We start from the raw sequence: 15,929 nt of genomic DNA, 5'->3' as shown, positions 1-15,929 counted from the left end.
ATAAATAAATATATATAATTTGTGCATGCACATACATATGTACGTATACGAATTTAACAGTAATAAAAAGAGGCTATCAACTTAAGAGTGGGAGGGTATGGAAGGGTTTCTTGGGAAGAGCTGGAGGGAGGAAAGGGAGAAGAGAAAGTGATGTAATTCTACTTCAGTTAAAAATATATACTTTTTAAAAATATTTTTCACGAAGCAACCACGAAGGGGGGGGAAGTAGGCGAACCATAGAGTGTCGCTGTTGCCTAGAGAGGCCGGAAGTGCCCTGTGCCCCGCCCCCCGGGGTCGGACTTTCGGACACTTTTGTGACTGCGGGGTGCTGCGCGGTGCTGCGATCGCGGGTGGGTTTGGGTCACGTCTTGCTACAGTCCTCCAGTGGCCAGGGCTGCTTGTGGGTCGGGGAGGGTGGGACAGAACGACTTCCCCTGCGGCCTAGCGGCGCCGGAAAAAAACCTCGGTGGCCACTTGGGCCGAGTGCCCAACAGGGCCTCGGGCGCCTCGCCTCGGGCCGGTTCCGGGTGTCTGGTCAGTCTCAGGGCATTTGGAGGTGGGATTCTTGGGTCTTGTACTTAAGCTTTGAAAATGAGAGACGGCACAGTTTTGCTTTTCCTGGAGACAAGGTCAGTTCCAAGGTCTTTATTCTGGGGTACTGGAAAAGAGCCAGAACTTTGGAGTCGGGTTGCCTGGTGGATTTTGGCCTGTGCTATTTTGTGACTTACTCCCAGTCCCTTAACTTTCTATATTTTGCTATTTTAGGGAATAATGATATCGCCTAACTTACTGGATTGCTGTGAGGAGTAAAAGGCTTCATTTGTGCAAGGTGCTTAAAATAGTACCAGGCACGGGGTAATCGGCAGTGTAAAGATTGCTTTTATTATTGCTGTCTCTCTTTCTAACTAGGACAGCACTTTCGCCTCGGTGACTAGCCTTGGTTCTGGCTATTGCCTTTTGAATTTTAGTGCTATTTACCAGTTCTCTTTATAATGGGTAATTTCTGTATTTTAGGAAGGAAAATAAAACATTCTGGAGAAGAGCCTATCCCAAAGGAAAGATGAGAAGTGGTTTGTGTAGTGTGTTGTGATGCTCAGACTCACAGAGTTTTACAGTCTTGGGGATGCCATTTTTTTAGGGGGAGGAGGAGCTTGAGAAACAGAAGGAGCAGCAGGAGGTATCTAACAGTGAAGAGACTAAGGACCCTGGTGTAAGCTGACATTCCTGTTTTGCGACCTGCCAGCTTTCTGGCCCTCAGCAAGAATCCTCACCTGCTTAAGGATCCCATGGATGGATGATCGATATGACTGATAGTTAGATAGATTGGTGACAGATTAGAGAGATAGATTTGAAACTGAGTCGTACTAACACTTCATTCTTGTTGCAGGTTTTTAAGGCTAATGTTGACCATATATCGTTTACCATTGCCATTGAATCGATGTCTCTTGCAATCTTTTATAATTCTTTTATCTGCCTCTTTTTCTTGGAGAATTTGGGGTTTTTAACATTCTTGGAACCTACAGGGATCCCTGTAGCATTCTTTTCTCTATTTGTAACTTAACAAAAAAAACTAAAAACCTTGTCTTTGGTTTACTTATTTGGCAAACTCTCCCACTTTGTAAACAGTCATGATCCTGTACCTTTGAACTCTGCCCAGTTGGGCTGAGACTTCAGAAAGGACAGGCGATGAAACGTGAGTGACTGAAAATGATTTTTAGGAATATATCAGTGTTCCTTTTTCTCCCTACAGCCTCTCCCAACACCCTTTCGATATCGGGTTTACTCTTACCTCCCTTGACCCCAACAAAATGTTTTGGACTGTATTTAGGAAAGAAAAGATAGGATTTTGTTTAATGTGTAGTATTATATTGAAAAAGGTTTAAATGTCAGTCGGCAAAACATTTCAACTTGACTGCAGCAGTCAGCCCATCATTCAGCAGTTTTACTTAATTTCATTTCATTCGCGTTTTTCCTGGCTTTCCCGTTTCCTTCACTTTCCTCCTCTTGCCATCTGCCCTTCCCTGCCTCCCTTTTCCTTTTTCTCCTCTCCCTCTCATCTTCCTTTCATTCATTTTACAGCAGACTGGAGGTCAAGACATCATAGCCATCTGCAAGTATGTCCGTACTAAGATAGGAACTTTAATTTAGCCACACTGTCACAATAAACAGAATTGACAGCATTTCCTTAACACTGTGTTCATGTTTTCCTGATTGACCCACAAATATCTTTTTACAGTTTGCGGATATTGTTTAAACTACGTAGTTTGTACTGAATTCCTGTCTCATCTAATCTATGCTAGTCTGCCTTCCCTTTGCTTCCTCTTTAAAATACTATTTATGGGAAAAGGGTTTTTAATATCGTCACATCAATTGCTTTATTCTACTGATACTTAAAAAAAAATCTCATCTCTTTAGCTTCTTAGTTCTCACCCTTGGCTGTACATTGGATCACACAGTAAGTTCTCAAATACTGAGGCCTATAGCTCACCCCCAGAAGCTGGTTCAGTTGACCTTATCTGCCCAACTATCATAGGCTTTAAAAGCTTTCCAGTGAGTCTGTTGTGTAGCAAAGCCTTAATAATTTTAATTTGCTCTTGTGTTTTTACCTGGACTTGAGTTCTTGGATCTAAAGTATGATTAAATTAGGTTTACTTGAGAAAAAGTTAGAGTATCCCAGATCTCTTGTGACAGCTAATTATGAGGAAGATTTTTGGTTTTTGGGTTTTTTTCTTTTCTTTTTTTTTTTTTTTTTGGTTTGGTTTGTTTTTTCTAACAGTTGATGTGATGTTCATCCAGATGTGATGGTTCACACCAGTAATCTCAGCTCTTGGCAAGTTGAGTCAGGAAGATTGCCCTGAGTTCAAGGACACCATGGCCTACTTGGTAAACCCAGGGCCATCCTGAACTGGAGTGAGACCCTGTCTTATAAAACCAAAAGAAAAAGCACAATTAAGTCAAGGTTCCTTAGCTCCATCTGTCATCTGTGCTGTCCCTGAACTGTAGGAAACTGAAGTGAGAGGTAGGACTTGAAATGGGCACAGACTTGGAAATTCCTTGCCTTAGCTGCTCCCCCAGTCTTCCTCACTCTGGTCTTCCTCCAGCGGGTGAAGAAGAGCGCTCTGACAGTACTCACTGAACTTTCAGGCAGTTCTTGCCTAGTCCCTCCCATTCCTTCTAGTCAGAGGAATCAGATCTTCCATCCCTTTTAGGAATCCCAGGTCTCACAGTTTCTGAGAAGCTGTGAAAAAGAACCTGAGGCACTGACTGGTTAACAAGTGACATTTCCAAGGTCTGATAGTGGGCAGAGGAAGGGCCTCCATAAATGTTGTCTTATTCTAGTGCTCATATTCTAACTCAGGTGGGGTACTCACCCAGTCTTCTTTGACATGGTTTATGCCAACTTCATCTCCCTTGAGAAGCCCATTGGACAGCCATTAATGCCTATTTAACAGAGATGTGAGATTACACAGTGAAGGAAAAGCAGGGGTGCCTCCCTTTGCTCAATCTGCATGTGTCGCAGCTCTTCGGCACATCTGCCCATCCATCTGCTATCTGTTGTTCAACCCTGGGAAACAGCCACGCCTGCTGGTATGCTACGGGGGCAGCCTGTGTCCTTACCTCCTTAACCTCCTCTGGTTTCTAAGTTTCCTGTAAGCTTAGAACATGGAGATGAATCATCACATTTTCTAGTTTTGAAGTCTACAGTGTGTGTGTGGTATGTTTGTGTTCAAATGTTTGTGTGCTTGTACATACTAGTACATGCACACATGTGCACATGGAAGCCAGAGATCAGTATTGAATGTCTTCCTCTATTGCTCTCCACCTTTATCTTTATCTATTTATGTTTCTGAGACAGGTCTCTCACTAAACCTAAAGCTCACCACTTGGGCAAGAGTTGGCCATCCAATCTAGGGATACTCTGTTCTGTACATTCCCACTGCTAGAATTACAGGTCCACTGAAACTTGGCTGCCCTACTCTCAATTTCTCTCTCCAGGGATATGAGGTGTCAGACCCATTTCCAGAACATTCTTTGGAGAACTTATTGTAAGGTTCAGATTTCCTAATTACTCTAGCAAAATACCTAGCAATATAACTTAAAGAAGGGTTTATTTGAAGATACTGTCTACCATAGAGGGGAAATCAGAGTTGAAGGTTGGTGTGGTGGGTCACATTCTGTCATCAGGAAGCAGAGAGAGAGAGATGGATGTCAGTGCTCTACTTTCTACTTTTTATTCAGTCTAGGATCTTAGCCCATGGAATGGTACTGCCTATATACACAGTAGGTCTTCTTACTTCAGTTAAAGCTCACTACAAATGCCCTCAGAGTTTCATAAGTGATCCTAAACCCTATCACCTTAACAAGATTAACTTGTCATAATTAAATGCATCACTTAAATCAGAACATATTAACCCTGGCCCCCACAGTTACATTCATCTCATAATGTAAAATGTGTTTTAGTCTATTTCTAACTATCCATATAGTATTTAACAGTTCCAACACTATTCAGAATGTAAGCGCAGAGTTTTTTTTTTTTTTTTCTGAAACTCAGGCAGTCTCTTTAACTGTGAGTTCCTGTAAAATAATATAAGTAATGTACTTCTTATGTACATGGGCTCAAAGTAAATATTCCTATTCCAAACATGAGGAACGGGAACATAGCAGGGCAAGATTGGACTAAAGCAAGACTAGGAGGAAAATATCAAATCCTGCATGCCTCAGGCTCATGATGCAGTCATCTGGGCTTAACAGCTCTGGACAGCTCTACCTCCCCAGCTCTGTTGTCTACAGCACATGACCTCTCGTTCCAGCTCCACTCTGTGCCTTGGTTTTCCTCAGCGGATGTCCCATGATCCTAGCATCTTTTATATTTTGGAATCTCCATTGCAATGTAGGTTTTATATTTCCAGCTTCATGCAACGACCTTCTTATGGGGAATCTGACCCCACCACACAGCCTAGTTGGAGGGTCTTTCTGGAATTGTGCAAGTCTCCTTGATTACTTTTATGTCTTTCATGCTTCCAAAGCCATTACTACTTGGATGATTCTTTCAAGTATTGCTTGTTTGAAATGTAGCTTGATTCCTTTATACTACTGTTATAGTGGTATCTGCCTACCTTTGAGGCTGACTCAGGGCACATGCTTCCATAGGCTGCCATTTTGAATCAGTAAACTCTTGTGGTGATGTTTTCAGCTTCGCTTCTCCCTTTTACATGAATTTTACAAGTTAGGGTTTTGAATGGATGTGTGGGGTCTTGCCTTCAGAGAGCTTTTCCTATTTCCCAGATGTAGAACACAAGATTTATCTTTCACAATGCTAGTGTAATAGCTACAGAAGCTTTATCTGCCTGCACCCTCATTGTTTCATTACACTGGACACTCGCCTTTCCTGAACAAACCACAGTTTCATATATTTTTGGTTTCTCTACTTACTGACTTGAATAAGTGAGCACTAGTCATGCCATAGCCTGCATGCTATCCTGGTTGGAATTTCTTCTGCCAAATAAATTAGTCTGCTAATTTTTTATTTCAGTCTTATGGTATGGACTGAATACAGCCAGATTCTTTGTCAGGATGTAAACATTAAGAGATTGCATTCCTGTTCCTGAAAGGGTCTGTATTCCACTCCGAAACTCCGTCAGCTAGGCTTCCACTGCTCACGTTCCTGGCATTCTGGAATTCCACACTCTCACCAGAATGGCCTATTAAACTTTAGTTATGTCCATTTAGTGCTTGGGTAAGAAACACGTGGTCAAGTTTATCACAGCAGCGGCTCCTCTTCTCAGGTCTAGTTAAGTTAGGTACTTCCTTATTGCTGTGACAAACTACCCGACAGAAGCAAGCTGAGGAAGGGTTTCCTTTGGCAGTTTGAGGGTATAGTCCAACAAGGAGGCAGCTACTCATCTGTCTGTAGTGAGGAAGCAGACAAATATTGCTGTTCCACATGTTGGCTCCTTTCTGTGTGAGGCCGGAGCACGTGGCATGATGCCACCCGCAGTCACGTGGATCTTCTGACCTATGTTTAACCTCTTCAGACAAACCTAGTTGATTCTAAGTCCCCCCAAATGGAAACCTACAGAGGTATTTGAACATGGGGATCTCCCCAGCTGCTCTTTGGCAGGTTCCCCGGGGTCCTGGGCATAGAAGGAGGGGAGCATTTGCAACTCCCAGTGGCTCATAGTCCTCTCCACCTCTCAGTAGTCTCTTGCAGAAATACAGCTCACAGCTGCAGTGAAACAGGAGAACTACTTGGCTCGGGATGGCTAGAGAATCAAGGGAAAGCACAGCCCTGGACTCACACTCTGCAGAGGACCAGATGGAGTTGCTGGTCATAAAGGTGGAACAGGAAGAGGCCTCGCCCTTGGCAGAGGAGGCCAGTTGGCTGGGCAGCCCTGGGCCAGACCGCTCCCGCCAGCGCTTCCGCGCTTTCCGCTACCCAGAGGCTGCTGGACCCCGGCAGGCGCTGAGCCGGCTCCGAGAGCTCTGCAGACAGTGGCTGCGGCCAGATATGCACAGCAAAGAGCAGATTCTGGAGCTGCTGGTGCTGGAGCAGTTCCTGACCATCCTGCCAGGGGAGCTACAGGCCTGGGTGCGCGAGCAGCACCCCGACAGCGGGGAGGAGGTGGTGGCGCTGTTGGAGTACTTGGAGAGGCAGCTGGACGAGACGCCTCCACAGGTAGAAGGAACAGGTTTAGGGTCTGAGACCTATGCCCTGTGCCTTCCAGAAACCTCGAGCAAGATCCAAGGGAGGCATTGCTTAGAGCCTGCGAAGTCTCAGTCTGAACTGGGAACCTGAGGCAACAGCGAAGTGGCCTGCACCCCTCAGAATAGTTAAAAGCGCAAAGGAAAGTACAAGGATTGGGGAGAACTCAAAGCTAGCGCAGCGCGGGTAGACTGTGTGGAGCAGAGTGGTGAAAGGTTAGATGTGAACTAACTGGTGTGCTGAGTAAGACCCGAGGACAGGCTTGAGCACAGGGGCAGTGGGCACAAGCGACTTGATAAGTTTTCTTGGCTTGTCATGTGACGACATCTTCAGTGCTGTCGTACTTAGCCACCTTGCTTTGTTGTTCTCATTGACAATAGAGGGAAATTCCACAATTTTCTTAGAATCTAAAAGGTTTTTGCTATCCAAATTTATGGACCCCTTGTGGACCCCTCTGGCAGAAAATGAGCTGCTTTTAGCTTCCATCTTCTGGCCTATTATAGGAGACAGTTTCCTCTCTACATTCCCTAGTGTTTTTATTCAGGAGACATGACTTTCTAAGCAGTGACCAAAGTCAAAGGTCTGGACTTGGAGTTACTGCCTGAGTTTTCTAACAGTGAAGTCACCACAGCTGCTGAGCTTCAGTCTGAAAGGTGTGGGGATGCTGAGCAGTGGGAGACAGCAGGACTTGGAAACTGTAACAATGATCTGAAGCAAATCTGCTTCAGATAGCACGTGCCACGCCCTACTGGGTGGCTTCATATACTGTCGGCTTTCTGGTTTCACCCATTCTATAGACTAAACTAAAAATAGTGTCCTCAGGTTTCTTCTAAGAAATTAGCATTATTGGGTTTATATCACCGTTTTCCTAAGTGAGTTCATAAATCTACATATATAGGAAGCATTGAATGAACTGTGGAAACATTTGCCTGGTCTCCCCTCTTAGCTTTGTCATTTAGTAGAGTGATTTTGAGTAAGCTGTGCCCTCATGAAGTCGTCTGTATTAAATAAGTACATATTTGTAGAGTTTGGAGACAGTGTCAAACTGAAGTTACTTTGGGAATGTCTAATAAATATATGGAAAATAAAAATAAATGAATGACTTCTAGGTTCCAGATGATGACGATGGGCAGGAAATCCTTTGTTCCAAGGCAGTACTGTTGACATCAGCTCAGGGCTCAGAGAGTAGCCAGATGGAGCCCATGGAGCCTCTGCTTAAGCAGGAGTCTTTGGGATCCCTGCCCTCAGAAGTCAGAGGTTAGTGTTTTATGTCATTTTTCTTCTTGTGGTAGTACATGTGATGAAATCCAGGACTTCACACATGCTAATCAAGTGCTTTCCCAATGACCCATACTCTGGCTTTCCAAGAGCTTTTGTGTATCTTCACAGAATATCTTTGGCTCTGGTAGCAATCAGGTATTTTGGAAAAGAAAATATTTTATAAACATGTATTTGCAAAAATTTATTGGTCAAGCTTTTAAACCTGGGTTCCACAATTTGAGGGTACTGGGTACTCGTGGGAGTCTCACCCAGAGCTTTCTGTTGTAGTCACCCAGGGGGTCCACTGTGGAGAAGATGGAGTGGCAGCTCCCAGGCTCACTTCCGAGTTACAGGTGAGCTAGAGTTGTCCCCCTCTTCAACATCCTTTACTAGTGTACCCCCTTTCCATCCATCCCTACCCTGGCCTCCATTCTCCACCCCATTCTTAGTTGGAGTCTGCATTTCCTTTTTCATCCCAAGGTCTTCGTACTGTTCAACTTCCCATTAGTGTGCTTCAGACTTTGCCATTTGGAGGTGGAATGCTCAAGCCTGTGAACTTGCAACCCAGATATTCCCTGTTCCATCTCTTTGATGGACTTTTATTTTTTTTAGGGGTTGCTAAAAATGGAAGATGTAGCTCCAGCCCTTTCTCCCAGATGGACAGAACAGGATTCATCTCAGATGAACCTCTACAAAGACGACATACAGGAAAACCCTGGCAGCCTGGTTTCCCTGGGTAAGACTGTAAGATGCTAATTTCTTCTCGGACTTCTTGCTATCTTTTCTGTAATAGAACCTCCTTCCCCTGTTGGGCTGTTAGAAGCTATTAAGTTCATTATGTTTGAAATTATAAACACGCTTTGAAAGCCTATTATTGACTAGCTCCTTAATGCTTGTAATCTTGATTCTTTATCCTCTGTCGCAGTTAGGGTTTCTATTTTCGTCACAAAACACTATGAGTAAAAGCAACTTGGGGAAGAAAGGGTTTATTTCAGTGTACAGTTCCACATTAGAGTTCAATATCAGAGTCATGACAAAAACTCAAATCAGAAACCTTGAGGTAGAAACAGAAGCCATGGTAGGGTACTGCTTACTGGCTTGCTTTTCCCAGCTAATTTAGCCTGTTTTACTATATACTCCATGACATCATGTCAGAGATGGCACTGTCATAAGGAGCTAGGCCTTCCCACATTTATAATTAATCAAGAAAATGTCCCCACAGACTCACCTACAGGCCAGTCTTATAGAGGGATTATCTCAATTAAGATTTTTCCCCAATATACCCAGATTTGTGTCAAGTTGACGAAAACAGTAGCACACTCCCTGGGTATCTAGTCAAGATGGGTGGGATAAAGTAGATCCTGCCCCTAATGCTGTGCTGGCTCAGAGGAGATTCTGGGTAAAGACTGAGTGCTGGGCCTGTGCATCTCAGAGGTAGAACACTTGCCTAGCATGTATGAGATCGTGGCTTGAATGAACTGGAAAAAAAAAAATCTTCCCTTTCCCTTCCTATTCCCATCCATGACTAGTGAAAAAGCTGAGAAGCTTCTCCACAAGAAATGCGTCATGGAGTCAGAGTGTGAGAATGAAGCAACATTATATATCAGCTATAGGTGTGTGTATATACACATATACATGCATACACACACACACACACACACACACACACACACACACCTAGAGGCAAGGACATAGGGTTGTCAGACTTGTCAGAAGTCACACAACTCATTGGTGGCAGGGTAGTGGCTCCAGTTTGTCTCAGAGAGCTGATGCTCTATTCTGGTATGCCCACCACTGCCACGGCACAGTTCCGCATAACTGCCTTTCTCTTTACCGTGAGCAAATGTGAACACTTGCCCTGTTTTCTGTTACTTCCTGTACTCAGTCTTTCTCACATCTGTTCTAGTTTGTTTTCTCCTGCAATAATAAATACCATATGATTTACATATTATGACTCCTTGCAGGGCTCGAGGGTTTATTTTCATGACTCCATTGAGGGAAATTAGAGCAGGAACTCAAACAGGAATCTGAGGGCAGGGACTAAAGCAGAGACCATTGACAAAATCTGCAAACTGGCTTACTCTATTACTTTCTGGTATAATCAGAACTACCTGTCCAGGGATGGCATCCCCACAGTGTGGTGGACATCCACCACATCAGTGATCAAACAAGAAAATGCCACACAGACTTGTCTACAGAGCAGTCTGATGGAGGTGGTTACTCAACTGAGATACCCTTTTCAGGAGTGACTCTGGTTTGTGTCAGGTTGACAGAAAGTAACCAGCACAAATTAGTTGACCCTTGTCAACCTGACATAAAAATGCACCACTATTAAAGCAACCTTTCCTTTTTTGTCCCCAAGATTTTATCCCAATATAAAGCAGTATAACTTTTTAAAATCTCATAGCCTTTTTAAAAATCTCAACACTTTAGAATGCAGAATCTTTTTTAAAATATCCAGTCTCTTTAACTGTTGGTTCCTGTAAAATTAAGAACAAGTTAAAGATTCTTTACTCCAAAAGGGAAGAACTGGGGCATAAAAACCATCACACTTAAGCAAACCCGAAGTCCAGAGTATAGCTTTACACCTTGTAGTTCAGTATCCAAGATCTATGACTCACTAATGATTTTCTGGTCTCCAAAGGCTTGCTCAGCTCCACTCCTCCCCAGCAGAGAAAGTGCAGTACTAACCTTAGGTGTATGTCTGTGCCGCCTTTCTAGTATTACAACTTAGAGGGAGTCGTCGGTTCTCACTGGTTTCCTCCACTCCCTCCATTCTCAGTTGTACCCGTCTATTAACAGCCCCATTCCTGTCTCTAGGTCTCCCTAGCTTCTCTGTGTCCTCCTTTTTGTCCCATCCGAATTTCTACATTTAAATGTTTGACCTTTGTAATTCTCTCCATGCTACTCATCATAGTGCTCCAATACAAAACGTACTTAACAGTTGTTGGCATTTGTGTTTCAGATCAGGACATGCAGACTAAGATTAGGGACTTACCTCCAGCTGAGGAGTACACAGAACAAAAGCCTGAGCAGACACTGTGCTACTTGGGTGAAGACACTGTCCAGATTCCTGCAGGTACAGAAGCCAGTGAGCAGGAAGGCAAGTTACAGACAACACAGAAAACTGCCACTGGAAATAGGCGGTTCTATTGCCGTGAATGTGGAAAGAGTTTTGCTCAGAGTTCAGGCTTAAGTAAACACAAAAGAATCCACACTGGATTGAAACCCTATGAATGTGAGGAGTGTGGCAAAGCCTTCATTGGGAGCTCAGCTCTCATCATTCACCAGCGGGTGCACACTGGGGAGAAGCCATATGAGTGTGAAGAATGCGGCAAGGCCTTCAGTCACAGCTCAGATCTCATCAAGCACCAGCGAACCCACACTGGGGAAAAGCCCTACGAGTGTGATGACTGTGGGAAGACCTTCACCCAGAGCTGCAGCCTCCTTGAGCATCACAGAATTCACACTGGGGAGAAGCCATACCAGTGCAATATGTGTCCCAAAGCCTTTAGGCGTAGCTCACATCTCCTGAGACACCAGAGGACCCATACTGGGGATAAAGATTTTTTTGTTCCAGAACCTTACTGGGAAAGTCATAGTAGGGTGGAAAGCCATTGGGAAAATATTGAAACTCCTGTGTCTTATCAATGCAATGATTGTGCGAGAAGTTTCAGTAGGATTACAAGCCTTATTGAACACCAAAAAGTACACACTGGTGAAAAACCCTTTGAGTGCAAAACATGTGGAAAAGGCTTCACCCGACCTTCATACCTTATTCAACATCAGAGAAGACACACAGGGAAGAAACCTGTCACAGTGACCCCCGCCGTACATTCCGAAGTTGGTGTTCAACTGTCATTGAACTGAAGTCACCCTTGAGCCCTTATGACTGCAGAAGTCATAGCTGGGGGCTCTATCTAATAATGCACATCCTTAGATATTAGGGATCTGGCTGAGACTCATTATCTTCTACATGCTAGAAGGTAACCAGAGGGAAACAAAAAACTTACTGCATAGGAGGTTATGAGAAAGAGTTGTCTGTAAGAGTTCTCACCCATTAGAATCAAATGGGCTTCCTGACTGGCAAATTGCCTTCCCTTGGCCTGCATCTCAGGTCTCCTGAGGGACACTTATGCTTTGGGGGTGTTACTCTGACACTTTGTTAGGCTAATGGGCCCTTCACAAGTGGTCAGACTTGGAAATCATATGTCCTGCTTTGTGCCTTGTATACAGGTGCTAACTCATAGAGACTTATTAAATATACTGGGGAGGTTTCCTGCATAGCTCTGAAAACCCATTATTGTCTGGAAAATTTCACCAAGGCCATTTGTATATCTTAAAAAACAAACAACAGGATGTTTTAGATTGAGTCAATGTAGTACTGCCTTGTTTTTATTTTTGCTTTTGTTTTTTGCCAAGTTCCCTGACTTGGCAGGGGAGGGGTGAGGGTGAGGTTACTATGCTAGAACCCTTTAATTCTTTACCTAATTTAGGAATTCTGTGAGAGTGCCTTAAACAGCTTCTTTAGCATTAAGTCATTGTGAATGTGCCACCCATAGGATTCCAGTAATATTTTTTTTCTGTTAATTTTGTTACTCTTGGGAGAAAGAAAAAAAAAAAACCCTTTCCTACTCATGTAGTGTGAAAACCAGTTCCAGAATAAAGTGATCAATGTCTAAGGATTAGCCTCTTGATTCTCACTTTGGTGGTTGTCTTGGGCCTAACCAGGAGCTCCTGCCTCCTCTCCTTATGTCCTAACCACAGGCTCATTGTACTAAAGCAGTGGAGTTATGATACCAAGAGATAAAAACAAACAAAACCCCTCAGAGCTGGGGACAGTCCATAAGCACGTGTGGCGAGCAGGTTACTCACAAGATCCTGTGTGTGTGAACAAGAGTTCACGGGAGCGCACTGCTGGATAGACAGCACGTGCTCTCTTCATGTGCTCTGTTCCAGTGTTTACCCCAGGGAGAGGGATCTCACAGGCAACACCATGTAGGCAGTGACGCTGCTAGTTTGCTATGTCCTTGTATGGCCAGCTTCCTAAAAAGAACTAACATCAAATGTTTACCTGTCTCTACAGTAGTGCTGGGGAACTATGTGAACACTCTAGAGTATTTCAGTAGCCGGGCTTAATCCCAGCATCTAGGGTAGCCTGATCTACAAAGCAAGTTCTAGGAAAATTAGGGCTACACAGAGAAACCCTGCCTCAAAAAACAAACAATAACAACAACAACAAAAAGAAGTATTTCAGTAGAGCACTTGTTGTTGCAGAAGATCTAGGTTGAATACTCAGTACCCACACGGTGTACTGAAACTATCCATAACCCAGTTCCAGGGAATCCAGCACCCTCTTCTGACCACTGAGCACACTTGGTACACAGACATGCATATGAGCAAAACACCCACAAATAAATCTAAACATCTTTTTATAGGAAGTTTCAGGAACCTGGTAGCTGCTGTTCTACTTTTCTCGAAGATCATTCACCTACAACATATGGATAATAAACTGCACAGAACCTACCCCTGCTAAGTCCATACCTGAGCAAGCCAGGGAATTCACACTAACTATTGAAAATAGGGATTGCTTGTTTGGGGGTTCAGAGCGCCAGTGCAACAGTCTTTGCTTTCTTACGTGTTGACTCCAAATCACGCATACCCGACGCTGCTGAACTGCGCAGGCAAGTACTTTATGTTCGCCCTCAGTGCTCGCCTTGGACTCTGCAGAGCAGCATCTGGTTGGCTGGTTGATTTGTTCATTTGCTTATTTTGTTTTCAATCATGGTGAAAATTTCACACTTATCAATTGAAGTCAGCACTGTGAAAGTATTTATTACACATACTTCCAATGGAGCTGCTTCTACAAAGGTCTTAGAATACCTGCTTTCTTGCAAACTTTTGTTAGTCTATCCACAGTGGTTTTCAGCCTTCCTGATGCTGCGACCCTTTAATACAGTTACTCATGTTGTGATCCCAACCATAAAATTTCTGTGTTGCTACATAATAGCCATAATTTTGTTACTGTTATGAATTGTAAATATCTGATATGCAAGGTATCTGATATGTAATCCCCCAAGGGGGTAATGCCCCACAGATTGAGACTCACTGGTCTGTCACTTCTTAGGAGAAATACTCCCATAACTGTATCTCGCCATATTTCTCCATTGGTTTCTAGCATCAGCAATCTTCCATAGTTATAGTAGTAATGTGGAGATTCTGAAGTTTGGAGATAGCAAACTTTTTTAGTTTGATTTCACAATGATTTTGCTTATGTGTTATATTCTCTCACTAAATGCATTTCTTTAAAGCTCGGAATCTAACCCCCTCACAGACTTATGTAGGTATCTGTGTTTATGAGTTTCCAATGTTTGGTACATCAAGGTTTTCAGAAACCTACAGACACGTGTTTGACAAATCCTAATGTAAGTGGTTTGCATTTCAATAATAAATCATATTTAAAAATAATGAATTTTAATGCTTAGTTTTATTTTAATTAATTTAATAAGTTAACATTTAATAATATTTAAATCTAAAAATAAATGATAAATAATAATAAACCACATTTTTATTGTGTTAGTGCTTAAATGTAAAAATACATGGTGTGGTTTCTAAACTTTCTAAATGTGTATTATGTATGATCCTGCAGAAAATCAATACAATGTATGTGTGTGTTGGAGGGGGCATATTGTTGAGGAATTGGGCTATTTGATGACGGACACTGCTTTCTGTAATCTGGAGACCAACGGTGTGAGTTTCAGTTCAAAAGCAGCATGGCTCCAGACTAAAAGAACAATGTTCAGTTTGCATCCAAGGACTAAGGAAGCCAATGTCCTGCACAAGGTTTTGGCAGAAATGCTATCACTTTTCTAGGGAGAGTCAGCTTTCTGTTCTCTCTCAGGCCTTTACCTGATTGGATGAGAGCTGGGGCGGGGTGGGGGCGGGCAGTGTACTTACTGAATTACCCATTCAAGTGTTAATCTCTAAAACTACCTTCACAAGCACACTCAGAATGCCGTCTGACCAAAATCTGTGGTCCAGAGGACACAGGAAATTAACCCTCCTGATGCTGCAGCTGAGGATCGGACAGAACATTCGCATTCAGCATCATGCTGTCACACTTCCGATGTGTATTTTGTATCCCAGACTGACTTCAACTTCTCTTTGTAGCCAAGGATGATGTTAAGCTCCAGATCCTCTCTTGCCTGCACGTCCTAGGGGCGGGGATCACAGGTGTGTATATCACACCTGACTTCTCCCACCTTTTCTCTCTGTTGTTCTTTCCGTTGGTAGTGGAGCAAGGAAGGTAGGTGGTTTGTAGCCTCCCTACTCTGCTTCTAGATCAGAATAGAAGAGGAGCACTTGAGGCTGAGATAAGTGAAATGGATGTTCTTACAGCATCCAGAATACACTCAGATTCTAGAAGAGTGCCTGTTTAATTCACAAAATTGACTGCTTCTACTTTTCTTTTGATATAAAATTCCCAGGTGCTTACTGCTTAAGATCAAAGTGTTTCTATCCTGTTTTCAGAAATGAAGGTTCCCTATTTCTAAATTGTATCTTTAAAACCTCGGTGGCCTGGTTATGTTGGGACAGGTTAGAAGGAATCAAAGATGGGTGCTAGTATGAGAAGAACTAAGTCCTCTTCCTTCTAACCAATTCATTTATGTCTTCCTTTTCTTGTCTGCCCAACAGAGAACTGACTGCATGTATTATAGCTGCCTGGCAACTAGCATTGCCTGCATGTGCCACACAGATTAAGACTTCACACAAAATGACCTAATCCCGGTAACCTAACCTGATCATAAGTGGGTATTCTAAACAATAAGACCACTTCCCACTCAGCTCACTGCCTACCTGGAGGCTTTCATGAGATGGATGCTTTGCTCTACAGAGGACTGGGGCTATCTACCTCATTTATGGTATAATCCCAAACTTATGAAAACTGCTTATCTGTGCTATGATA

The 15,929-nt window shown here is 43.3% G+C and overlaps 1 protein-coding gene across 5 annotated transcripts; it reads left to right on the top strand.

The window, feature by feature from the left end:
• The first annotated feature begins 263 nt into the window (after nt 1-263).
• Nucleotides 264-12,645, top strand: Zkscan3 (zinc finger with KRAB and SCAN domains 3). Of its 5 annotated transcripts, none has more exons than XM_048461222.3 (6): nt 264-350; nt 6,199-6,676; nt 7,813-7,960; nt 8,252-8,316; nt 8,576-8,699; nt 10,929-12,645. In XM_048461222.3, exons 2-6 carry the CDS (start codon nt 6,260-6,262, stop codon nt 11,831-11,833), a joined length of 1,659 nt encoding a protein of 552 aa, XP_048317179.1. In that variant the 5' UTR covers nt 264-350; nt 6,199-6,259; the 3' UTR covers nt 11,834-12,645. The 5 variants fall into 5 exon arrangements, with proteins under 5 accessions (XP_048317179.1, XP_048317182.1, XP_048317184.1 ...); XM_048461225.3 differs by having other exon boundaries at nt 270-350; nt 6,202-6,676; XM_048461227.3 differs by lacking the exon at nt 264-350 and adding an exon at nt 419-629 and having other exon boundaries at nt 6,202-6,676.
• The last annotated feature ends 3,284 nt before the right edge of the window (nt 12,646-15,929 follow it).

The sequence above is a fragment of the Myodes glareolus genome, chromosome 14 (assembly GCF_982192425.1).
Source record: "Myodes glareolus chromosome 14, mMyoGla1.1, whole genome shotgun sequence".
Taxonomy (NCBI): domain Eukaryota; kingdom Metazoa; phylum Chordata; class Mammalia; order Rodentia; family Cricetidae; genus Myodes; species Myodes glareolus.
The sequence above is the reverse complement of the archived record's forward strand: the minus strand, read 5'-3'. Positions and strand labels throughout refer to the sequence as shown.